The sequence below is a fragment of the Haliaeetus leucocephalus genome, unplaced genomic scaffold (genome assembly GCF_000737465.1).
Source record: "Haliaeetus leucocephalus isolate CR32 unplaced genomic scaffold, Haliaeetus_leucocephalus-4.0 Scaffold76, whole genome shotgun sequence".
NCBI classification, from domain to species: domain Eukaryota; kingdom Metazoa; phylum Chordata; class Aves; order Accipitriformes; family Accipitridae; genus Haliaeetus; species Haliaeetus leucocephalus.
The window spans coordinates 400,108-425,706 of record NW_010972512.1 but is presented as its reverse complement, the minus strand read 5'-3'; the positions used below and the strand labels follow the sequence as shown (position 1 = coordinate 425,706).

The following is a 25,599-nucleotide window of genomic DNA, read 5'->3' as shown; positions in this document are numbered from 1 at the left end:
CGGCCGCTGCGGAGCCTCCGCCCGGCGGGGTCCGGAGCCCGCGGAGCGGCTGGGCCGGCAGCGGGGCTGCCCGCAGAGCCCGGGGGGCTCAGCCCTCCTCCCCGTCCCCCCAACACGGCCCTTGAGGTCCCCATCACCCCCCAACACGGGCCTCGAACCTCCCCGCCACCCTGGAATAGGGCCCTTCGTCCCCCCAAACTTGGCCCTTGAGCTTCCCGTCACCCTCATCCCCCCCTAAACACGGCCCTTCTGCCTCCCCAACCCCCCCAGCACGGGCCTTGAGCTCCCCATCATCCCTGTCCTCCTCAAAGGTGGCCTTTGGGGCCTCCCCGTCACCCCGTGTCCCCCAAACACGGCACTTCGGCCTCCGTCTCCCCCCAAACAGGGCTCTGCCCTCCCCACGGCAGCAGCACCGGAGCAGTGGGGCAGGTGGTAATGGGGACCCACCTCTCCAAGGAGGTGGCTGTCACCGCTGCCTGCCCGCCCTGTGCCCCCACATCACCTCCCCGTGGGTCCGGTGTGGGACCTCCAGACACCCTCTCTCCATCCCGCCTCCGGCTGGTGGGATCAAACCCTCCAGTTCCCCCCCTTGGGCACCCACCACCCACCGCAGGACCCCCAGGGCCACCACCTTTGGCCAACACGTGCCTGTCCCAGCCTTCCCCACATCTTTTGACACACCGTCTTATCCTTCACGGCATCCGCGGATACTGCTGGTGGGACATCTTCCGAAAGGGCTGGAGGGACACGCCACCCTGGGGCAGGGACATCAGCGCCTGCCTGCAGCCAGCCCTGGGGCTTGACTCAACCTGTCAGACCTTTCCTGCCTCTGAGGCAATAAACAGTGAAACCAGGACATTTCAACACAGAGATGGCCCAACACAGCTCCACGCCATGCAGAGCGCTTCCTCTGCTTCCCGGCGGAGGTCAGCTTTTCAATGGAGCAAATGGTTTTGGATATGCTGGAAAGCCGTAGCCCTCTCCCCAGCCCTCACGCGCTCCTGCAGAGCTCGGCTGCATGAAGCCATGCTGGTTTTGCCGTGCAACCCCCATGAATCACCTCCACCCTCTTCAGGTCCCGTGGGGCTCTGAAGACCTGACCTGTAGCCGGTTCACATTGGCCACCATCAGATGAGAACATAAAGCGCCCTCCCAGTCCTCGCAGCAGCCCATCCCTCACATCCCGGAGTCACCCCCCAAACCCCAGGCTCTTTGCTGGATGAGACTGTCTTATGGGCAGCAGGGCTTGGTGGCCTTCAAGTTTCCCAACAGCAGCAGAGTCCAAGTTAATGGTGCATCAAGAGCTGCTCCTCCTCCTCCTCCTCCTCCTCCTCCTCCTCCTCCTCCTCCTCGTGCTGTTTCACAGTCAAGCTACTGTGACTTCCTGGTGTTGCACACAGCTTCTTGTCAACTGTTAGGAAAGAGCTTCTGGTTTCAGGGGAGAGAGACTTCAGAGAGGCTCGCCTGCACAAGTCCTTCTGCTTGGATGCCTCCGGTGGTCTTTAGAAAGGAGGTGAGCACGCAGGAAAGCATCCGCTGATGGAAAATGGTGAGTAAGAACAACACCTGGGAGGTACTGGATCTGGGGACAGGGTGCAGGGAGTGGAGCCATGTCTCCTGCTTGGAAAGGCTTTGGTGGTGTCCTTGAGAGGGGGCTGGATGCTGCCGAGACCCTCGCTCCTTCTGGAAGACAAAGTCCTCCTGTACGTCTGAGCTGGTCGGAGCTTCAAAGGTCTCTGACCAGTTCCTGGGCTTAGTGTGAGATTTGCTGGGTGACCTTGGGCTGGATATAAGCATCTATGAAAGAGGAGCCCACTGAGTCCAGGAGAGCACCCACCAGTGCAAAATGTATTGAAAAACCTGGAGCTGATCACAGTGACAGTGCTGTTGTATTCCCACAGTTGCACCTGAGGGCTCTGTGCAAGTCCCAGCTCATGGAATGGCTCCAAAATTGATTGTTACAAACCTCTGAATCATTCAGGTGCCAAAAATCCCAGCAGCATGTTTGGGAATCTGGAAGAAGTTGCTTTTTTTCACTAGTTTGGGTGAAAGCCCCACTGCCTGGTGTGCAGGAAACAGCAAATTTGTGCTGCTTTACCACAGGCTATGCTCAAAGTGCTGCATTTGCAGTGTTTACGAGAGAAATTGGGGTGACTACCTGGGGATGCAAGGGGCACTTGCACTTATTTAGGTATATATACATTTGAGCACTTATGTCTAAAAATATTGTGCTAGCTTCTTTGCATACTGGCCCTTCTGTTGTGAAAGAAAAAAATTACGCAAGCACAAACCCAAACTGAAATCCCATAGGCAGGAGAACTTAAAAATCAAAGCCTACAGCTTGATGAGGGCAAGCGGAGCAGTCAGCTCCAGTGCAAAGGGACACTATGGTCTGGTGACAAGGGGGTGGGAGAAAGATGGGGGAAGGTAAGATGATCTGTCTCGTCCCATAAGGTCCATCTGAGAAGCTTAGGAAAAATGTAACCCCATCCCACCTGAGCTTTGTGCCATACCTCAAACCTGGCACTCTTCTTCCAAAAGTCATTCAGCCTCCTCCTGGCAGCCTTTCTCTGGAGACTTCAGAAAAAGGTGCTTTTTGGTCATTTAGGAAGCCGGCAGCAGCTCTGCGCTGGGGCCGGTGTGTCCCAGTTCACGTGTGCGTGGTGTGAGCAGCACAGGAAACACACTGGTCAGAAAAGTAGGGCAGATCTGCTGCTTCTTGGCCTTTTTTTTTTGCACGCAGGCTTTGGCAGGATGAGTTTCAGCAGCGCTGTCCCAGGTCTTCCTCCAGGGAGGGATGCTGACGGCTCTGTGTGGTCTCCCCAACAATTCCTGCCCGACTTCCCCAAGTTCACCACGGACTTCATGGGAACCAGGACCAGGGCAAGGCAGGTTGCTCCCATCTGAACCCTGGGCAATCTCTAGATCTCAAATTCTGCCCTCAGGAGCTTTGTTACTAGTAGGGTATAATCCCCCACCCAGTCCCTCTGTTTTGATGGTCCCTGGTAGTGGATGAAGGGTGGATCAGACCAAAAGGCTCCATGAAACACCTCCTGGATGCCCTCATGGTGGTGGGACCTGTTCCCGATCTGGTGCAGCCCAATGTTTTTTTCTCAGACACGTTTCAGGACCGCTTTGAGCAAAGACCATGTTTCACGGAGGAGGCTTAGTGTCAGGCCATGTTGAAGAAATACTGCATTCCCCAGCAGGGGCTTTGACTCATTTTCCCTCTTGGTGTTTTAACTGGAACTTTTCTTAATGGTTGCAGACACATCTGGAGGGGAAAGAGGCCGTGGTGAGGCACCTACGGGCAAAGCTCCAAGGGAACAGGAAAGACCCTTCCGAAGCGGGCGGCTGGCCGGAGAGTCGCACTGCAGCATCTCCTGCAACAGAGCCAGGACAGACCCCTGCACCAGGCTCCAAGGGTGAGCCGCCTCCAGAGACCCCCCGGACCAGGAGGGTGGATTTCAGCAGGGCTTCTCCATCTCACATTAAAGGTCAGAGTGTGGAACAGCGTTTGCCTCCTCATCCCATCTGTGAGACCCCGGGATGGATGGTACGACTGAAGAAGGGGATTGCGCAAGATGCCAGCTTCCACCCAGCCCCTGCAAAGCCAGGAGGAGGAGACACATTGAACAAGGAGGTGGGAGCCACCTCCGATCATCCCCAGAGGAATCCAGCCCAGCAGACGCGGCCACTCGACAAAGACAAGGGTGCTTCAGCAGTTCCTGCCAAAGGCGCAGCTGTTGCAGCCTCCCGGGGTGCTGCAGGAAGACCCCATGGGAGAGAGCACTCAGCTCTGCCTCCGAGGAAGCCTTTGCCACACATCAAGGCACTGGGAGCGAGGCCAGCCAAGCCCAGGCGCCCTCCTGTTGTGGATCTGGAGAAGTTCGTTGCGGCTGCATGTCCTGGGACACCCAGCTGTCTTGCCACGGAGCCACCAAGAAGTGCTCAGCTGGGTACGGCCAGGCACCTGCAAGACCCCAAGAGAAGGATGCCACTCATTCAGGAAGGAAAATATCCCTAGTTAGAGTCTGGAGCTCCTGGGAGCTGGAAATATTGGGGGGGCTGATGGAGAGATGGGGGCTGGTGATGCCAAAAGGGCTTTTATAGGCATAGCATGTGGAAAAGAATGAGAGAGAAGCAGGTGAAGAAACAAAGGGGACTAAAAGTGCTCAGTCCCTGGCTGGAGATAGATATCAGGCTCTGGGGTACTTGTAGTGAGTAGGGTTGGAGCAAGTAACATGATGGATGCTGACAAACTGGAGTGAGCCCGGGGCAGGGCACTAAGATGGTTGGGGGCTGGAGCACGTGGGGATAGAGAGGCTGAGACCCAGGCTTGTTTAGCTGGGAGGAGAGAGAGCAAAGGGGAGATCCTCTCACTGTCCATAGCTACCTAATGGGAGAAGATGGAGCCAGACTCTTCCCAGAGGTGACCGGGAGCAGGACCAGAGGCAACAGGCATGAGCTGCAGTAGGGGAAATTCCAGTTAGATATTAGAGAAGTCTCTTTCCTGTGAAAGCGGTGCAATCCTGCAGCAGGCACCAGGGAGATGGGTATCTCTATCCTTGGAGATATTCACTTGTCACCTGGATGAGGCCCTAAACAACCTGCTCTAGCTCTGAGGCCAGCCCTGCTTTGAGCAGGAGGTTGGATGAGAGACTCCAGAGGTCCTTTCCAACCAGTCGACTGTTGTGTGGCTGTAAGAGCAGACAGACAAGCCTGACTGGTGGGAAGCAGAGCTGGTCTTCATCCCATGGGCATGAAGCACTTACACACCCTTTGGCCAAGGAGCAGAGGCTCTCTGAAGCTGGCAGCACATTGCCTGCAACACCGTCCGCCTCCAAGCCTGAGGGAGCCGCTGAGACTCCCAAGGCACAGCCGGAGCTATGGCCACTGGGGCCATGGTGCTGGTTTGGTGTGCCTTCCTTACCGCTGTCTGTGGGATGCAGGGCTTGGTGCCTCTTGGACATGGTGGTTCTCCGTTCAGCATAAGCCCTGCCACGCTCCACAGTGGCCTTCCAGATCTAGGCAGATCTGTTGGTTTCTAACAGCTGCCAGTCTGCTAATCCACACTCTGGGTAATGAAACCTGTTTCAAATCCCATTTCTTGCTCAGCTTCTCTAAGTTCTTGTTCACCATCCTGTTTAAAGGATGGCTCATGCTGTAGCCACAGGGTAGAGGACAACTGTGACAGCTGGGCCTCTCTTCCTTTCCTTATGAGAACTGCAAAACCTAGCTGGTTTATGTTATTATTATAAGTTGGCCTAGTTGACCAGGCTGGTGGCAGCTACGAGGCTGGTGATAAAAGTAACGGGATCTTAGCAGGGATGTAGGCATGCCAGCAACCATAGAGGGTGCAGCAGCACGTTCTGGCTGATGATGCTCCTGAGCACATGAAGACATCCAGGACTTGCCCTGCCTGTGGTACAGATCTCGAGTTTAGAGTTTTCACCACATTCAAAATACTCATTATGGCCTCTTCCCCTCCCCTTTCGTCACTGGTCCAGGGAGTAAGTAACATTAGGGACATAAGAATGGGAAAATACATATTAAAGCTCCTCAGTGAGTTCCCTGATGAGCCATGCCCCAGCCTGCTGGGAGGAAATAAAAGTCCCCAGGTGGGCCATGGAGTAAAAACTCCTCACTGGATCCAGATGTGCAGTCAGTTTTATCTCCCCGCATCCCTCTGCACTAAATCTAGGCCAGGGCGGCTCTGACCTCAGGGTGGGTGATAGAGTCGATAAGAAAATGTGAAATAATCCCTCGCTGCTCCCTCCCATTCCTCTTTTTACCATAGGTTACTTGAAACCAGGCTACGTTGCATCAGCCCCAGCTCGGTTCCCACCACTGGATGCTCCGAGTGTAACGGGGTAAGGACCGAGGCAGCTCTTTTATTTTAGGTGGCTTCCAGGCTGTCCTGATCCAGTGGAAAGGGCCCGAGAGGGAACAGCAAGAGGGTCGTTGGGTTTTCCTGCCTGCTCCTGGAGCCCAGTGTGGAACAGCACCTTGTGCAGGCAGCTCCCGCAGTGCAAAGCACCATCCTTCATGGGCTGCATTACCACACAAGTCTGGCTGCTGCCGTCGCAATCCCACTGCCCATCTCCTGCACACCAGGCTGCTCTGCTGTGTTGCCAAGCCCTGTGAGGAGCTGCTGGCACGTGGCACAGAGCTGCCATCCCACTCTGTCCCAGAGCCGGGGCCAACCCATGGGCAGCCCAACCACCTGTTGCCCACCCTCCTCCTGGCATCCTCGATCCTGCCCTTGCTGCCCAGTGCCATCACTGCAACAGGGCTTCCTAATCGCCATCTGCCTTGTTGCAGGGGTGAAGATGAGATATACGATGACGTAGAGCCCGTTAGGCTGCTCAGGAGAGGCCAAGGCTTTCTGCTGCCTCCCGTGTCCCGGCCGCCAGCATATCCCCGCTCCGGAGGAGGTGGGTACAGGAAGGGCTGGGATGCTGGTTGGGGTATGTGCTGCAGCTCAGAGAGCCTCAAGGCCCTGATGAGCCATGGGCAGCAGCGGAGCCTGCTGCTCCCATGCACAGGAAGGCAATGGGTTTCTTTGCTGCCTTGTAAATGGCCATGGGAAACCCTGATCCCCCCATGCTCAGGGGGCAAACTGAGGGTTTGGTCCCAGGGAGGAGAAAGCTCTTGCTGTGTTTTAGTCTTGCGTCCTGTCTCAGCGGGTGTCTACACCTTACAGCAGCCTCATGGCAGCACCTTTCCTGGGGTTTGGTTTTACAGGTGGAGATGCTGGTCAAGCTTCTAAGAGGGTTGCTTTGGTGGCAGCTGCACAGAGGTAACGGGTTTTTACTCTTTCTAAGGGTCCCAAAATGGCCAGGGCTCCTTGCTGCTTTAACAAAGCTGGTGGTCTCTGCTGGGCTTGTGATAGAAATGTCCATGGTGAAGAGCACAAGGGGCAGGTTTAAACCTGGTCCAAGAGCCCCAGCAGCCCCAGAGCTGGTGCAGGGAAATGCAATGGGGCAGTAGCTGAGGGAAAGAAGGGGAAGGGAGGGAGCAGAGCATGGGGACAACTGAGCTTTCCCGTGATTCACAATGACTCTGCAGAGAAGCCCAGGTCTCCCGGAAGATGAAGCCAATGACACTCAAGGAATGCAAGAAGGAAGAGAAGGCAGACAGGGAGTTTCAAAAGAAATTCAAGGTGAGCAGCAACGAGTGATTGCTTATTCCTCTAAGCTCCCCCTCACCTCCTGGGAAGGGGACAATGCAATGGCAGAGAGGAGCTGTGCTCCACAGAGACCAGCTGATACCCAGGTCACACCTGCCCTGTTCCCCACTGAAATATCCCCAGATCAGACCAGTCCCACAGACCATTTGGGTAGAGAGGGATCCGCTTTTTCCAAGAAAGGAGAGCGGTTGGGCCTGCCTGGCTCACACTCCCCTGGGGTGGCTGCTGAGCTGCAGCATTTCTGTTTGTGTTTCAGTTCGAAGGAAGCATCAAGGTCCTGACTCAGATGATGGTCGACCCTGCAGCAATGGAGAAGAGGGGCGGAGGGAAGAACCTGCCGCTGAGACGAGGAGAAATTCTTGATGTCATTCAGTTTACAAATCAGGAGCAAATCCTCTGCCGAAACAGCCAGAGGAGATGTAAGTCTGTGGGGGCTGAGGCTTTGCCCACAGTGGGGATCACAGCACACAAAGATTCTTCATGCGCACACACCCCAGTAGACAGCAGGTCATTAGACTGCCATTAGACAGACCTGACATGTACCCTGGGCTGTTCCCACTTCTCTTTGCACAGACGTCCTGCTCTTCCTCCCGCTTGGCACCAGCATTTCTGCTGTTAGCTGGGCTTGTTGTCTCCCTCTGCTAAAAGCCTTTGCAGTTCCTGGAGCCTCTCAGCCACCAGCCCAGCACATAGGCACGGGCTCCACAAGCCATGTTTGCACTGAAGGATGCTCAGGTGAAGTGGGCTGCAGATCCCCCAGGCAGAGAGACAGGGATCAGGCTTTTCCCAGCCAGCTGCCACCCAGCCTGGCAGGCTCATTCCCTGCATTGTCCTGAGCAGGTTCTTCCCAAGGGTCCAGCTCGGCTTCCCTGAACTGGGCTGCTCCTTGCCCCCAGCTCTCCCTGGGGATGTGAGATCGTTGCTAAACCCTGCCTGTCTTGGGCAGGGGCAGGTGTTGGGGTGAGACCCCACTCTGCCCCGGCTCCCAGCACAACCTGACATGCTTTTCCTTGCTCTGTTGCAGACGGCTACGTACCCCGGGCTGTGATGCTACACCTGTGAGTACCCCTTCCCTGGCCCCTTCCTCCCCACTCCACAAGCTCTAGCAATTGCTCAGCGAGTGCCTGGCACCGAACCAGCCCTCGCCATTGAGTGCCAGTTCAAAACCATCCAACCCAGGCAGTGACCATAAGCATAACACTGGCTAATTACCCTAGGGGTTGAATCTGCCATTTCTGGTGTCAGGAGAGGTTCTGGTATTGGGAGCAACTTCCTGGGGCACTGTGAGCATTCCCTAATCTGTGGTCCCTCATGTGGGACCTGCCTGTGCACTGCTCAGATGCTGCTGGTGGCACGGTGCGATGGGCTGATACTGCCCCTCCATGCGGCTGGGTCTGCGGCTCCTGGCAGCCTGGGACAGGGCCACCATCTGTGCACAACGCAACAGGGGCCAGAGCCATGCTCACCCCATGCTGGAGGATCCCATCTCTGCGGGGAGAGCACAAGGCTGGGAGGAGGCGAACGGGTCTGTGTGGTGGTCACCAGAGTCCGTAGACACGTTAGGAGAGATGGGACAGACATGGCAGCAAGATCTGGCCCTTATCTTGGTGTTGGGAGGGGGTGGGGACATGGGAGACCAGACTGCTCACAGCACCCCATCTTTTTCCTCGCAGGGACACTGACATCTATGATGATGTTGAGATTTACGGTAGGTGCAGAGGGAACCACTGCCGTAGGCTCTTTGCCAAGCGCTGGGCACTGCTCCCTGGCATGGGCAGGCAGCAGCAGTTCTCACGCCGGCACTGGTGCCTCCCCTGCTGCCTCCTTGCCATTTCCCCACCTTCCCTCTTTCCCCTCCCTCTCTGTGATTCCTCTTCCTCTCCCTGGGACATCCCTTCCTTTGTCTCAGTTCCCCACAGGTCTCATGTTCCTCTGTTCCCAATTATTTGGACTTCCCCACCCCCTCTCCCTTCTCAGCTTGCTCCCTCCACTTGCTGCCAGCCCCAGGGGCCCTTCAATGTCCTTGATCCCCCAAACAACTCGGGACGCCCTTTCCTGAGCAGTTGTTCACTCCTGGCATGCAAACTCCATCCCCTGGCTCGCAGATGGCTCTGAAGATGGAGCTGAACAGACAACTGTATTTTAGCTGTGCCAATAAGCAAACATTATCCAATTCTGCCTGGCAGGTTGAGCGATCCGTGCTAAAGCCAAAGGCACAAGACAGCACCAACAGAGACCTCCCCAAGGACCAAAACAGGAAAAGCACTATATGCCATGCTCCTGCTTTGGAAGGAGCTCTGCTTCCTCTGAGATAGCCTGCAAAACCCACCGTGTCCCTCCTGAAACAGCAGCGAGGCTGCTGTGGAACTGCAAGGATCCTGCCTCACAGGGGTAGGGTGTTCAAAGAGATCCTCAAGTCAAGACTTCTCTGTGGCTTTGTTTTGTCTGTGTAAAATATGGCAATGGTTTGAGAGGGTTTTGTGGTGTTATTTGTAGGCAGAGGGCTTAAAACCTGGGCCAGGGAGGTTTTAATTCAGAGAGGGTTTAGTATTTCCCCATTCCCAGAGCATCCTAAGCCTGGGAACAGCGCTGTATCCCTAAACCCACTCACCCCTTTCTTTGGCTGCCTACTGCACTGCTCTCCTGCCCCAGTGAGACTCCTGGTCTGAGCCAGAGTCAAACTGGACATAGGAATACTCTAAAATATTGTGGGCAGCAATGATTATCGACCAGGCATGCCAGCAGCATCCCATGGCCTTCAGGCAGCTTGCCTGCAGAGCTAGCAGAGGGGTCGGATCTGTTGGGGTAGATATTCCTGTGGGCACTTTCAGCATCTTCTGTCGGTGCCTTCAGCTGACAGTCTGTGCAAATCGCCACGGGAAATTCTTTGATTAACTGGGAAACAGTCTTCCTTTGCAAGCTTTGCACTTGCGAAGCCCTTACAGATGCGGGGTAGGAAGGGGGTGCACTTTTGGCCAGTGGGAGCACAAATCCTGTGGCAGCCTCCAGTGGCAGGACCTATATCCTTTTGGATCAGGAACTGTGACGGGAAGGGAGTTCTGGGGCTGAATCCCTGCTCTCAGCCTGCAACACGCGGCCCCAATCCCGGGGTGGAGGGTTAACGTGGGAGGGTTCGGCAGGAGCACCGGCAGGTTGCCAAGCCCAGATTAATCAGTTGAAGACGTCACTTTCCATTATGGGAAAGGCTCCCAAATAGCCCTGAAGCTTTTGGTCCTGGAGATTAGCCGCTGGCGTGCTCGGCTCCCGGCAAAGGGCAGGGATCCATCGGCACAGTGGTGCCCAGGGCGATGAACGGGGCTGGGAGCTGCTCTGAGGGACATCGCCTGGGTGGCTGAGGATGACCATGTGGGAGCGGTTCAGGAGAGCTTTGCTGAACTCACTGTCCACGACCCTCCTGCACATCTGGAAGTGGGTAGCGGCTTTCTGGCGTAAAAATGGCCTCTTGACCCTATCGATGCTGTCGGTTGCCACCGGGTGCCTCCTGGGGTTCCTGCTGCGGGCGCTGGAGCTGACGGAGCTGGTAAGCCTGGCTGGGATTGGGACGGGAACAAGGGGGATGGAGCAGGGCAGTTGGGGCAACCAGCCCTGGTGCCAGCAAGACATCACCATCAAGGGCCCCAAATGGGCACAGCCCCAAAAGCAAAGGCTCCTGCCCAAGGAAACCACCCCTCAGGGCAGGTTTCTCCCCGTGGCTTTCTTCTTTTCTTTTTTGACCAAAAAGCTGCCAGCAAATGCCAAAGCTGCAGGACAAATCCTGCCTCCCTCCACTGGGAGTGGGGGGCTCCGGGACAGACCCTGTGGGGCTGCAGGAGACTCCAGGTCGATGGGGTCGATGGGAAAGGGGGGAATGGATGCTCGCCTTCTGGATGAGCGGTAACAGGCTCCCCCCAACACAAACAGCAGCACTGGGGTCCGAGGGATGAGCTCCTCCTGTTACTCTACCCAGAGGCTGCACAGATGCTCAACCAAAGCACGTTTCCACTCTCTGGAGAAGGCCCAGCAAATAAATATGGGGCTGGTGGTGAGCCTGGGGGGCTTCCAGGGGTCACCTTCCTCTGAGGACCCTTGGAGACAAAAGCATTGGAGAAAATGCACCTAAAAGGTGCGTTTGCGCAGCGCTTTCTAGGAGCATTGTGCTGTTAAATGTCACCGTGCTGAAATCCCCGCGGCTTTAATGACGTTGAGCATCTTGGCTATGGCTCAGCCCTGATCTTTGGCCGGGCTGGCTGAGCCTGGGACGGGGGATGCTGCTTCAGGGAGAGCTTGGCTGATGCTGGAACATCCCCGTGTCACCCACTAGGATTTAGCAAAGTCTTGTCACTTCAATTACGCCCTTCAGCATCACCACCCGCAGCGGGGATGATCTTGTTACTTAATTGAAGCCGTGTGTAATCTCCCTGCATCCTGGTGCATGTGCCTGTGAGAGCTCGGCAGCCGCCCACACCGGGCTTGAGGCTGGTAGAGCCCCCAGACTCCTGCCCCTCGTCCAGCCATGCACCGAGTTCGTCCACCCACAGCCACAGTCCTGTCCTGCCCTGTTGCCACAGCCCTGCATGTGGTCCCCGGCAGCCACTTCTGCCCATTAGAGACTTTTGTCCCAAAATCGCTGCCACAGATGAGGGGCTGGGGAAGCAGCCGGTCCCTGCTTTCCTCCCTGTGATGGGAAAGCGTCACAAAGCTGAGAAACCCACTGACAAATAAGATGCTGTTCAAATCTGCTATTACTCCTTGCACCCAGGTGGACCCATTGCAGCTTCACTCTACATGAGATCCCTGGGGAAATCAGCCACGTTTAGGCCACACGGATGGGTTAGTGCAGGGACAGCAGCATGGAGCGTTTATTTTAATAGTTTGCCTTGGCATCCCTCAAAGCCCAGTGGTGTTAATTACTTTGGAGTAATGAAAAGCACCTGCTTGGCTTGGGGCCATCTCAGATCCGTCCCTGACACCTCTACAGCAGCACAGTGAAGGACTGGGGGCCGGGAGGGAGGGAAGGTGGACGGATGGATTGATGGAGTGAGGGAGGGATGGATGGAGGCATGGAAGGAACTCAGCAGCCAGAAGGATGGTGGATGGAAAGACAGATGAGTGACGGTGGAGGGAGGGAGGGATGCTGGCTGCTGGTCTCGCAGACCCCTCACCCTTCCCTTGGTCATGGCTGTGGGATCCAGGCTTTGGGGGTCCCTCTCCAGGCAGCCCTTCCCCATGCCCATATGAGGAGCGCGGGGGTGGATGGATGCCACGGGGGTGGAAACCTCCCTTGGTGCACCGTGAGGCTGCACCACAGATGGGCCACACACCTGGGCTCTCCCCAAGCTCACCTTTGCCATTTGCAGCCACAAAGTATTGCCACCTTTTGGCACCAGGCTGCACCCGACAGCTTCGGGGCACTTTTGCACATGCAGTCGAGCCTCTGCTCCCCAAGTGCAATGGCATTCAGGAGGAGCCAGTGGTGGGGCCGTGGGGACTATTCCCTAGGTGACTGATCCAAGGGTGTTTTTAGGAGAGGACCAGCCCCACATGCCCCTCTCCGGTTCACAGCCAGGTTTCCCGCATGGCCAATATTTCCCATTCCTGACCCAGCTCCCAGTAAGGGTCAGCCAAACAGTGTCTCTGAGTGCCGCAAGGAATGGCTGCCAGCTTGGAACCAAGCTCAGAGCTGGGTCTGGTTGGGAAAAAGGCAAATGTATCAGGTTTGAGCCCTCAGCCCGTGATCAGTGTCCATTTCTCAGCTCCCACCTGACACAATGGCTCTGCTCTATGTGCAGGAGAAGCAGTACTTTTCCTTTCCTGGAGAGCTCCTCATGAGGATGTTGAAGATGCTGATCCTGCCCTTGATCACCTCTAGGTAAGACAGCACCTTCTGCTTCTAAAGTACCATCTCTCCATCACATTGAGGAGATCGCCCCATGATCCCCCATTCAGGAGATCACCCCAAAATTGCCTGGGGTGAGAATAACCCCAGTCCCAAGCAGCCAGCAACCAAGCAGCATCCCCTAGCTTGGTATCCATCAAACCCCATGATTTCCCAGCAATGGGCTGGGACAAATACTCACCTGGATTTGGTAGACACCATCACCCTGGTCAGAAACCTGCACTGGCTGGGGTGTTTCCTTTCTTTTTGGGCCCCACCAGCTGGCAATGCTGGGACAATCCATGGGCGGTTGATGATGGGCAGCTGTTTAAACTCAAAGCAGATTTCCTTATTTAGAGGGTTTTGAGAAAGTTTAGGTAGAAACCACAATCCCTCAATGTTGCATCTGTTTACAAATCCCACTTTTATCAGCCCGTCCAGATCTAGAAATAAGAAACAGAGCTGATTGATAGAGTCACACTCAAGTCTAAGCAAGGTCTTGAAAAGCTTACATGGATTTACATATTTTAGACAATTGCCAGCACATGCTCATTAGAAATACCCAAACAACAATTAGGTCTTCATTCCTTTGAGGATGTGTCACTTCTCTATTGTTTTTCAGAGTTTGCTTGCTGTGCCATTTGCCTTTGGTTTATTTTTGGGAGCAGTGTGGTCTCTATCCTGGCCACACTTGGCCTTTTCAGTATCAGCCCTTGCAGAGCTGCTTTCTTTTCCCCTCTAGTATTTCACACTCCCTTCCCAGATGCGCTGCCTGGGTTTTCCTTCACTCCCAGGGTGCTCTCAGCCCTCCTTGCAGCTCAGTGATGCTGGGCTGTCCCAGCTGACTGCTCTGCCTGCAGGTGCAGGATCTGTGCAGGGCTCCCAGGATTCTTCTTGCATGTTGAATTGAACCAGGCTTTTTTCTTATTTAATTACTGAATGATGCTGAAGTGGCATCTTCCCTCTATGCATCATCCCAGAGGGGACCAGGCATGCTCTGGGGATGGATTTGTCCAGGTTGGGGCTCAGCTCTGGAGATCCCCAAACCTCACGCTGGAAAGTGTCACCCACCTCCGTGTTGCTTTTGTGGCCCCTCTTGAGCTTCCCAGGATCTCTCTTCTCCCGGACACGTGGCTGCTGGAGGGGATCTGTGGGCTGGCCACCACCTCAACCACCCATCTCGTGTGTGTCCCCAAGCATGGCATTAACCCTTGCAGCCTCTGTCTCCATCACATTCCACCTGGGGGTCATCGGGCAACTGGCAAACACCGCTGGCAGGCTTAGCCAGGGCTCTGCAGGGCCCTGGAGGAGCTGGAGCAGTGAAAAACAGTGGCCAGGAGCTTGGTGTAGGTCTGCATGTACATGCGGCATGCTGCAGCTCCCAAACACTCCCATTTGCCCCCAGTGCCGGCACCGCCACCGGCCAGCTCTCCCTGCTGGTGCAGCCTGTAATACCCTCTCTATTTTTAGTCCAGTTTTGTTTAAAAGTAGCTTATGGGCTACTTCTTAGGAAAGCTTACGCGTACTCTGTCCTTGGGGGAGTGGGGTCCGTCCCCACCAGGATTTTATAAACCTTGCTAATACCTTTCTTTGCTGTTCACAGTGACATGTAGCAGCAGCACAGGGTGTTGGAGAATTAAGAGAACAGCATCACGAAAAAAAAAAAGAGCAGTGTTAGTTATTCACCATCAAAATACACTACGAATATTCACTTCTTATCCCCTGGAGAAAACAGAAAACATGGCCAGACCTTGAAAAGGTACTCAGAAAGGTGTCTCCTGCCCTTTGCAGCTCAGCCTGGGTTGCCACAAGCCCGTCCTGGGCATGAGATCCTGTGGGCACAGGCAAACCAATGTGCAAGTGCTTGGTGATGCCCTCAAGCATTGGTTAAAAAAAAATAATCTATGGAAGCTTCTCTCACCTTGGAGATTTTGCCCATCAGATGCATCTTGTGCAGTTTTGGGAGCAGACACTGACCACAATCTTTTCTTCTGTAGCCTCATGTCCGGGCTGGCCACGATGGAGTCCAAGGCCTGCGGGAAGATGGGGATGATCACCATCACCTACTACCTTTGGACAACCTTCATGGCAGTGACTGTCGGGATCATCCTCGTGGTCAGCATCCACCCCGGCGCAGCTGCCCAGAAGGATGACTACTCTGTGGGGAAAGTGGTGCTCAGCTCCGCTGATGCATTACTGGATTTAATCAGGTACGTCACAGGATTTCAGGAAGAGCCAAGTTTATGATGGTGTTTCACAGACAAGGTCTTCCCACAGGGCACTGAGTTCCCGGGAGGTATTGAGACCTCAAGAGGAACAGGAGTACTGTTGGCCATGCTGACCAGGCACTGGTACCTCCCAGCCTGGTGACATGGGGTTCATTTCTCCCCACACACGTCCCTCTGGCCACTCTGTCACTCCCATTGCTCTCCTCCCAGAGCCACCAGCAAAGAGGGGTGCGGCAGCAGAGAACAGGCAGAATTAAATTCCCTGCAAAGCTCAGCAGTTCTCCCTTTGCAGCCTCAGCCATGACATGCCAAACCCTGCAGCTCCTTGGGCTTTGCAAGGTAAAAATGAGGAGGAATTGGCCCAAGGCTGGATTAAAACAGTGGATGAGGGTTAACTGTGGAGGGGGGGTGCAGGACAGACTCAGGGCTGGGGGAGAATCTCCATGTCCAGAGGTGTTCAATTGACCGGACAAGGCTCTGAGCATCCTGCTCCAGCTTTGCAGGTGGTCCTGCTCTGAGCAGGGGGCTGGAGACATCAGATGTCCATCCCAACCTCTGGCTTTCTGTGAGTCCAGTTTACACGTGATTCAGAGTCCTGCTCCTCGTTCACCTTCCAGCCTGTCTTTGCCCTCAGCTTGCAAAGAGGACGTCAAGCTGGTGTTGGCTGTAATGGTCCTCTTGGCCTCGTGCCCACCAGAGGTGCTTCCCAGGTTGTTCCCTGCATCCTCGCAACGCACTTTAACCCCTGTGCAATTGCTCTCTTACAGAAACATGTTTCCTTCTAACCTGATCGAGGCTTCATTCCAGCAGGTGAGTTCACCAAGCTCCACCACCACAGGTGGCTGGGATGGTGCTGGGCTCCAGAGGAGGCTGCTGTCCCTGTCTGGGGGCTCTTCCCCACCCACAGCCTGGACACAAGCCCCTTCCCTCTGCCTCCCTCCCCACCCTGCCTGCTCCCCGGCTGCTTTCTGCTCACCCCAGGGCAGGCACCCAAAGCGGGGAGGGTGCTGGCGCGGACTCTTGGGGACAGCCCTGCCTGCCCTCTGCCTGGGAGGGCTCCTGTACAACAGCAGCACAACGTCTCTTCCCTCGGACCCTCCTCTTGTGCAGGGGCTTCCCAGTCCCTGGGGATCGGGGAGCAGAGGCGGAGGGGTGGGCAGGCAGCAGGCATGGGGAGGGAAAGCTTGAAGGAAAGGTTGGGGTGGACGAAGGGGAGAGACTGAGAAGGGGCCATGTGGGCTGGAGGGGAGAAGGGAAAATGAGCAAACTCACGGCCTTGGGAAAGCATCTGTAAAGCCCCCAGAAGGAGAGGGATTGGGGGTGAAGGGGCCTCTCCATGGGGACCACAGCGCTACCCGGTGCTGCACCAGGATCCTGAAGGGACCTGACTCACAAATGCCATGTGTCTGTCCAGAGAAGTGCAGTCCTGCTCTAGGATGGATGTGTTGAGGTCTGCAGGGAATAACCACAGTTCCCCTTGCCTGTTTCTTGATTCTCTTCTTTTCACCAGCTTTTTACTGCCTGAAAAACAAACTTTGAACCTCCAGGACCACCTGGCCCAGTGACAGCTTTCCGTCTGTGTTCAGAGCAGGATGGAGTCCGTTGCCTACAGGACTCTAACATCACTGCTTTGCTTTTGTTCCAGTATCGAACTGTTCTTGTCCCAGTGGTGAAGTCTCCCGGCTTTCCAAAGATCCCAGGAAAATCTCTCAGTTTTATTTACTTTGCACCCGATGATGAAAACCCTGAAATTCATCGGCCTGTGTTCCTCGAGCTGACGCCATCGCCTGAGATGACCTACAGGACTCTGCCCGGGACCAGCAATGAGATGAACGTCTTGGGAATCGTCATCTTCTCAGCAACGATAGGTACCTGCTCAGTAGAGAACGGGGCTCCGCGCTGCGCCCCAACCCAGCTTGCAGGGCTGTTCAGTGGCGGTTGCAAGCCAGGGCGGTAACTGCTGTGGCCACTGTGCTGTAAACCGAGGTAGGGATGCTCAGAGGGATGAGGTTATTTTAGCTCTAACTGCTCAAGTCCCTGGGGAACCAGGCACAGCACAGAGCTTGTACCAACACCTTTGTCAGTACTGTCCGTAACGGAGCTCGAAAAAGGCGTTAGGCACCAAAAAGGCTGTTTTCTCCCCACATTTTCTGTATGAGCCTTCACAGCCCAAACACAGGTCCTGAGGGGTTTTCAAATTGTCACATAAGCTGGAGGGTCCTTTTTATGAAGTCTGCTGAAGTGAGTTGTAACTTTTGCAGAGGCTACCTGGGACACGGCTCGTTACAAACAGTCCAAACCCTTCATGCTGGCAGTGTTCAAATTCCCTGACCAGGCAGCAGGTGAAAGCTGGGTCAGACTTAGTGCCTGTCACAAATGTATGGAAATTTATAACAGGAATTTCTGAAGAAGGTAAGAAAGCTTCCTATGTTGAATAGTTTGCAATCCCGCATGGACAAGGTGCTCGGCAGCAATTTCAGGAAGGAAGAAGGAGCAGAGGTTGGATGGAGACAACATGCAAGGGTTAGGGAAGAATAAGGTTTAAAGGGGAGAAAGTCAAGGGAAGGAGGAACTTGGAGCTGACTCAAAGCGTAAGACAGAAAGACACGGGGTGCAAGGCTGAGTGAGAAAGGGAGGAATCGGGAGGGAAAAAGAGTAGGAGGCAATGAGATGAGCATGGGGGGAGGATTACGTGTAGATTAAGAGGTGAGGGCAAGGAGCTTGACCTTAGTGTATAAGGAACCAAAAAGCCAATTAGAGGATTTGCGGAGTGGGAGCAGCGTAGCCAGCAATGCACTGGAGCACACCAGACTGCCGTCAGAGCCAGGGGGGAGCAGCCAGTTTTAAAGGCTACAATACAAGGAGTGCATGGAGGAGATGGCCACGGTGAGACCAGGCAGAGACAGAACCACTTAGAGATCCTCACAGACAAAAGAGATGTCTATGGCAGACTCCTGTCTCAGTGACCAACACCATCTGCAGGCCACGGACGCTCAGGGACCTGCTTGCAGGACATATGCCCTCCTCCAGCCCAAACAAGTGAGGAGAAGCTGCTTTTCTCTTCTGAGATTACCACCTCCCCACACCCTGCCAGCGTGGGAGTGAGGATCAGCACCGAGTTAGGACGCAGCGGGAGATCACCAGAGCCAGCCCCGGCCACCCAGCTGCAATCCCCAGGTTTTGCACGGGATGGATTAGAGCTCCATGAAGCCGCAGACTGGCAAAGCATCACCTGCACCGGGGACAGGTAGCCTGGAAACGGGCATTCGTACATCTGTGGGAAGCTTTACCTGCGAGGAGAGGTTGAATTAACGGGGTTTGCCTGGCAGAAAACAGGAGAGGGAGAGGGAAGGCCAGGCAACACAGCTCTGTGCCATGGGAAACGGGGATCAGCTCCTCCTTGCAGCAAGGCAGGGGAGGCCAGGTGAAAGCTGGCTGAGATCTCAGCAAAGGGTATTTGTGTCCAATACCAAAATGAGACATTTGGCAGGGCTGAGTCCAAAGTGTTCATGCAGTGCCCGCTGGCTACCCAGAGTGTCTTTGCTGTGGATGGTAACCCCACACAGCTACCACAGGTCCAGCGATCCCTTCACTGACACCAAGCATCTCCAGCCCTTTCTGTTGCCTCTGAAATCCATAAAAGGGCAGAGATTTAAAGTTACTTGAAATCAGCTGTCCATTTGCTAGGGTGATCTTTTCCAAATCAGCTGTCCATAGGACCTGAAGAGAAATGGATTTCTTTCAAACCAGCTGTTACAGCCACCAAATACTGGATGAATATCAACAGAGCTGAGATTTAAATATGCCAAGCTTTGTCTCATTTCTGAAAGTCCTGGCAAAGGTGACATGATCTCCTGTCTCTTCTGAGCAAGCCAAGAGATCCAACTACATGCCAAAGGTCTCTAGGAGTCCTCAGCCCTGAAGACTGAAGAGGGATGAGAGGGACAAGAAGATCTGACTATATTCTTCTTTTCTAAGCTAAAGAAGACATTTGTACAGTGCTTCAGAAGTAATTTTTGCTAATGGGACCACACAGAAAGGACATGCACCAGGCTGGAAACTAGACGGGCGAATACTCAAAGACTCATTTTTCTTTTGCTCAATGGGTACCTGGGAAACCTCCTCGCCAGTGAAAGCAATGGGATTTAGCACTGGCCAATTTTGTGCTGGCAGACCAAAAAGCACCATAACCCCTCTAACCATTCATGTATTTCTGCTCTAGTATTCTTTCAACAGAAAATTAGACTGGAATTAGGTTAATACAACAACATCAAAAGAAAAAAACAGAATTAATACTGGAGGCTTAATTCCTGTATCTAAGCAACTCAGTTGGATCCTTCCTGACATATTATTGTACAGCTGCATGTGTCGTCACCACCATGGTACAGCCTGTGAGCCACCGACAAAGCCACCTGCATGAAATAGCTGGTCAGCAGCCAGCACAGCCTGTCCCACAAGGGAACCGAGAACCACCAGCACCCATGGGGAGCGGGAAAATCTGAGCACGTCCAAAGAAGCTCATTCAAGTGGCATGTGGCTCTTTTCATTCCAGAGCAAGGGCACGGATGCAACATGTCATCACATCCTCAGCTATATATAACCCCACTGAGCTTTGTCCTTTTAAAAAAATAAATTTTTGTTTCTATATTATTCTTGTATTACCAAATAGCAAAAAGACAGCTTATCCACCTTCAGAAGTGGATCTTCCAGTATTGAGCAGCAGTAAAGAGTTTATCAGCTATCTGTGCAAGGAGTAATCCGTATCCTGGATTTGTGTTTGGTGCGGTTTTTTTGAGAAAAGGCTAGATGCTTGTGTTTACTTGGAGCAGAGAATTACCGTGACCCATAAGACATGAGGAAATCTGTATTAAGTCTGACCTGCTATGAGTTTGCCCAGCGAAACCCATTCTGTGACCACCAGAGCCTCAAGACACTCAGCATGACACATGCTGCTCCCGTAGTACTATTAATATAAACCAATGTGCTTGGTTGCAGGACTTCTCCTGGGAAAAATGGGCGAGCGAGGAACACCGCTGGTTAATGTGTGCCAATGTCTGAATGAAGCAGTTATGAAAATTGTCTCGATGGCAGTTTGGTAAATCTGTTTTTGATTGAGTCAGTTATTTTCTTACTTGCTATCTAACGGTAACGTGTCTACAAATATCTATTGTGAGCATTGGATTTATTTTCATATGACTGTACCACATGGTACCAAATACTGTAATGACTGTCATGTAGTGCTTCAATGATTGCTGCACCCTCATAAATAATTTTTTATGCTTATTCTTTGCAGGTACTTCCCCTTTGGCATTGTATTTCTTATCGCTGGAAAGATCCTTGAGATGGGAGATCCATCAGTTATAGGACAGAAACTGGGACTATATGCCATTACAGTAGTGTCAGGGCTAGTCATCCATGGACTCGTTCTCTTACCTCTGCTTTTTATGCTCATCACCAAGAAAAACCCCTTTGCTTTCATTCAGGGGATACTGCAAGCCTTGCTGATTGCCTTAGCTACATCGTCCAGGTATGAAAACATGGCTGAAATACGCTGATACAGCTGAGAAGGTATCTGGTTTAGTCAAGGGAGACGTGGCTGTGTGCATGGCCCGGCAAGCTGTGGGAGAACAGGTATAATTCAGACAAAGAAAAATTATGCTCCAGCACTATTTCAAATGAGATCGCTTCTAGTTTTAGTAGTTAGTGGGATGCTTGGCACTGCCCTGGTCCGCAGTGGGAAAAGCCTCAATGCATCTTCAGACCCAGCCAGCTTGCATTTCTCTTCCACTCTCCCTCTCCTGGGGTTTTCCCAGAGCAAAGCAGCAATGTTTGTTTGTTTGTTTGTGTGTGTGCTTTTAATTGCTGCAGTCAGTTTTCTTTCAAAGAATTCAAAATAGGACTGTTGTAGGTGCTTTATAGAAAAGGGTGAGATTATGATCCTGGGTTTTAACTGAAAACATCAAAAGCTCTTCTGAACGCTTTACTGAAAATCTTAAATCAATGCCTGTGTAGCCCAAGCTCCTCCAAAGAAAAGTGTTGTCTACTTTGGTTAAGATTTTATAATTTTAGATTATTTTTATCTATTTTATTTTCATTGGAAAACATTCTTTATAACAACGAAGAAGCTTTACATCGGAAACCAGCATCCTTTCTGGAAGACATGCAAATGAAAATATTTTCTTAGAAAATATTTAACTAGGCAAAGGGTTTTTCTGGCCTCCCTAATGTTACTTCCTCACATAATCCCAATAAACCCAGCACCCACTGCTGCAGGTCTCTGCTGCTACTCTTAACTGCTTGATCTGCTCCTGAATTTGGGTCTCCATCAGGCTTTCTCCTTCCTCTCTGCTCTACAGCCAGCTGAGCAAGCTGGGAGAGCTGTTACGGAGAGGACGGTGGGAGCACTCTGCTCCTTGTCCCAGCCATGTGGGACAAGCTACATGCAGCAGCCAACTCCTTTCAGAAAAGCAGTCCCTGGCTCCAAGAGCCCATCGCAATCCCATCAACTTTTTTGTGTTCGTTTCCCTTCTTCCACTCCGTCTTCTTCCTCCACGTCCTTATCCCGACTCCTGCGTGACAGCTCACGTCTTCATGCTAGACAGAAACAAGAGAAAAAGGTCAGGGGGATGGATGCAAGAGCCGAGGCAGCTGCTCCTGATGTGAGCAGCACATGGGAGACGAACGAGGAACAACGGGGTCTGGCTGGACCCCGGCACGGCCAGTGCTGGCAGATGCTGCCCCATTACCAGCGTTCAAGGTGCTGCAGGATTAACGTGGGGACCGGGGATGTACAACAAAGCTGTAACCATCTCACATTGCTGCTCACAGAGAGCGGTTTACCTTGCAGCCAGCGGCTGACTGACTACTTGGCTCATTATGTATATTCCCCAGGTAGTGCAAGTTGAAGAAACTTTCATTGCTATAGCAGTTTGTATGATATCGCTGCTGCATTTGCCCTCAGGAGGACTTGTATTTCTATACCATTACGTTGATTCCTATTTATAAAGCTCAATACAGAGAATTACTGATCATTTCTTGTTCCACAGCTCAGCAACCTTGCCCATCACCCTGAAGTGTCTCCTGGAAAACAACGGAATAGACAGACGTGTGGCACGATTCGTCCTCCCTGTCGGTGCCACCATCAACATGGATGGCACGGCACTGTACGAAGCAGTTGCTGCTATCTTTATTGCCCAGGTCAATGAATATGATTTGGATTTGGGACAAATTATAACGATAAGGTAAATGTTTCTTTGCAGCTGCTGAATTATTTCTCTCTATTCATATTTATAGACATTATAACAATCTCTCTCACTTTTCCTGTTTGGCAGAGATCTTGCTACTGCACAGAGTGAACTTTGCTGGAAAGCTGAGGAATAGGGAAAGGCGCAGCGTGTACCAGCCCCCTGCGCTGTGCACCAGGGAAAGCTCAGGCTCTGCACCCACAGAGTTTGCTGCAGAATCAGAGACTTTGCCTGTAGGTAAAAGCCAGACTGTGAACTGACAGCACGGCTAGAGCAGGTCAATACCTGCAGCAATGAATTATCTTAGCATAGAAGGGTTTGTGCAGGTATAATTGACTCCCCTTCAGGAATGGAATATCCTCATTTTATAAGCAGGGAAATAAAGCACCTATCTAGATAAAAGTAAGTACAGCTGCAAATATTTAGCAATTTTATGCAGGGACTACCTACACTGGAACACAGAGGAGTGTTGTGCAAGCCCAAAGCCAAGAGTACCTGCTGCAAGCCCTCAGCCATGATGTGCACAGGCAGGGCTTCAGGATAGCATTAGGGAGCAGGAAGGTGCAAGAAGCCAGATCCGATCCAATCCTTCCACACAGGACTAGCTTACTTTGCCATACGCTTGCTTTTTTTTAAAACAAACAAACAAAAACCCCACATGCAATAATTGCACAGCCGCCTTTTCTTTGCAGCATAACAGCAACAGCAGCAAGCATAGGGGCAGCCGGGATCCCCCAGTCCGGACTCGTTACGATGGTCATCGTGCTAACGTCTGTTGGGCTGCCGACCGACGATATCACACTCATCGTCGCGGTCGACTGGGCTCTGTAAGTATTTTCCAGATGCAGTATTATGGGTAGGTGCTACGTCCCAATTCATGGTGACGTACTGAAGCAGCTCTCATGGAGGCAAATAGACATTAAGAGGTCACAGAACAAGGCCAGGAGCCAAGTGTGAGATTCTTCATTTTCCAATTATTTTCTTGAAATAGCCCATGATAACTATAGGCAAACGGTCTCCTAAAGGAGTGTTTGACTTGCAGTATTTCTGTTCTGAGGTGCCCATCACTGCCTGGTACCTCATTAAGGTAAGTGGAAGAAGTGGTGATGATATTCAGCCGCTCTCTCAAGTAGGGTTCCCAGTTTGAAATACCAGCTTGTCCCAATCTTTTATCTAAATTCCAATCTGATTGTACAACACATCTTTGTTGGAGGTCTCAAATAAGTAACAAAATCTATCTTTCTGAAACATATGTACATTTATACTTTTAAGAGGTCAAAGGGATGCTACTTTCCGCCATACCAAGAGGTGGAAAAGGAGGAAAATGGGTGCATAGTCTTGTCTTCATGAAGCATTACTGTGTAAGGCTGCTAGTTAATGTATTCCCTAGAAATACCTCAAGCCCTAGTCTTCTGTGAACAAAGGAGGATGGGCAGCAGAAGAGTCAAAGCAAAGTGGTGGATGGTATTTGTTTTGGTGGAATATTCTCCCTGGAAGAGGAACAAGGTTGGTAAGGCAGGGTGAAAGGTATCTGGCTTCATACAAGGAGAAATTAAAATTAGCCAGAAAGATGCTAACAACAATGAGAGAGCGATAAAAGGGGTGGAAATGTGCAATCGTTTAGGAAAAAAGCATGATCTCCAGGAAAAAAAAAAAATCAGTCAGCAAAACCAATAATTACCCATGGTTTATGGTTTATAATTTACATATGTGCTCATCCAGTTTGCTGTTTCTATTTCTGAAACGTGCATTTTCACAAGTAGAAAAGAGAGAGAGATAGATGTCACATCAAAACAGTAACAGGGTAATGTACGAGTTGGTTGCACACCAAATTATAGCAGAAAATTAGATTGTCAGCTCTTGAACAGATGCAGCAAAAACCCCTCTCACATTTAATAAGCAAATTCTCTCTCAAACCAACGTGTCATCAGAACTGATGCTTGATTACGTTTGTCACAGACAAACCGAAGTCAAACATACGCAGTTTGTGAAATGTGCCATTTTAAAGTACTAAGATAAAAATGAAGCAAATTAGCTAGGTGAAAACACGTACAGAGTAGACGCTGACTTCTACATAATTGACACGTGGGTTGCTGATTTGTACTTCGCAGCCATCCTGGACAGAGAGGAAACAGCATCAAGTATCTTGGCTGCTTCTCTCTTTCTTCCACATAAAAGGAAATTTAACTTTTCAGGTGCAACTTGTAAAATCAGAACACAACATGAGTTCAATCTTTCAGCATTGCAGGGTACCCAGCACCACCGTGTGCCGGCACTTCCTACCGATGTCAGAGGTGCTTGGATAAACAAGAGAGGTGCTGTGGCTGGAAAAACCAAAATTTCCTCCCTGAGAGGCATCTCAAGGAGTTTTATGACTTGCTGAGGCAGCTCAGCCCCACATTGAGCAAAAATGCTGATGATGCCTCAGTTTGGGAAGGAGCACAGGCAGGTCTATGCACTAAAAAGACAAGCACGACCAGACAAAAGAAGCCCCATCACCTTCATGGTACTGGGCTCACACAGACATCGCACGGATCATTTTCTCTCTGTATTTGCAAGAGCAATACTGCGCTTGTCTCAACTTGCCATTAGCAAAACCAGTAGCAGAGACATTAGGGATGGGGGGTTGACACGTTTTAAAGTCCTAGAAGACCCCAGGCACATTGGCTGTGGCCAACACCTGCATCCTCACAGCTCTCTCTCATCTAGGGATCGATTTCGAACTATGACCAATGTCCTTGGTGATGCTCTGGCTGCTGGCATCGTAGCACATGTCTGCGAGAAGGACTTTGCCCCAAAGCCCCCCAAGGTATGTATAGCTTGTCTGGGAAAGCAGGTGAATGCAGGAAACACAAGGACTATGCACAGACACAATATACGCGCTTGTTTAAGAAGCTAAATTTGTATTTTTTCTTTTTGCAGCAAGATACAGTAAGCAACACGGACAAGTTTCCTTCTGTAGAGACCTCACATCTGCATCCCAAAGATAACGTGATTGAAATGATTGAAGAAACTTTGCTCGATCAGACAGGAGTTCATTATAACATCTGTCAGGTGTAG

The 25,599-nt window shown here is 52.2% G+C and overlaps 2 protein-coding genes across 2 annotated transcripts; both read left to right on the top strand.

Annotated features, from left to right (window-relative positions):
• The first annotated feature begins 1,428 nt into the window (after positions 1 to 1,428).
• Positions 1,429 to 9,466, top strand: PRAM1 (PML-RARA regulated adaptor molecule 1). The gene is made up of 10 exons (XM_010580445.1): positions 1,429 to 1,549; positions 3,269 to 3,959; positions 5,801 to 5,873; positions 6,325 to 6,437; positions 6,748 to 6,802; positions 7,072 to 7,165; positions 7,449 to 7,611; positions 8,217 to 8,250; positions 8,866 to 8,900; positions 9,379 to 9,466. Exons 1-10 carry the CDS (start codon positions 1,547 to 1,549, stop codon positions 9,381 to 9,383), a joined length of 1,266 nt encoding a protein of 421 aa, XP_010578747.1. The 5' UTR covers positions 1,429 to 1,546; the 3' UTR covers positions 9,384 to 9,466.
• Positions 9,467 to 10,556: 1,090 nt separating this feature from the next.
• LOC104839859 (excitatory amino acid transporter 5-like) lies at positions 10,557 to 25,599 on the top strand. Its single transcript, XM_010580433.1, has 11 exons — positions 10,557 to 10,733; positions 12,982 to 13,061; positions 15,065 to 15,277; positions 16,063 to 16,105; positions 16,941 to 17,163; positions 20,291 to 20,390; positions 20,589 to 20,822; positions 22,342 to 22,536; positions 23,232 to 23,366; positions 25,249 to 25,348; positions 25,462 to 25,599. The coding sequence occupies exons 1-11, from the start codon at positions 10,557 to 10,559 to the stop codon at positions 25,597 to 25,599; spliced, it is 1,638 nt and encodes a 545-aa protein (XP_010578735.1).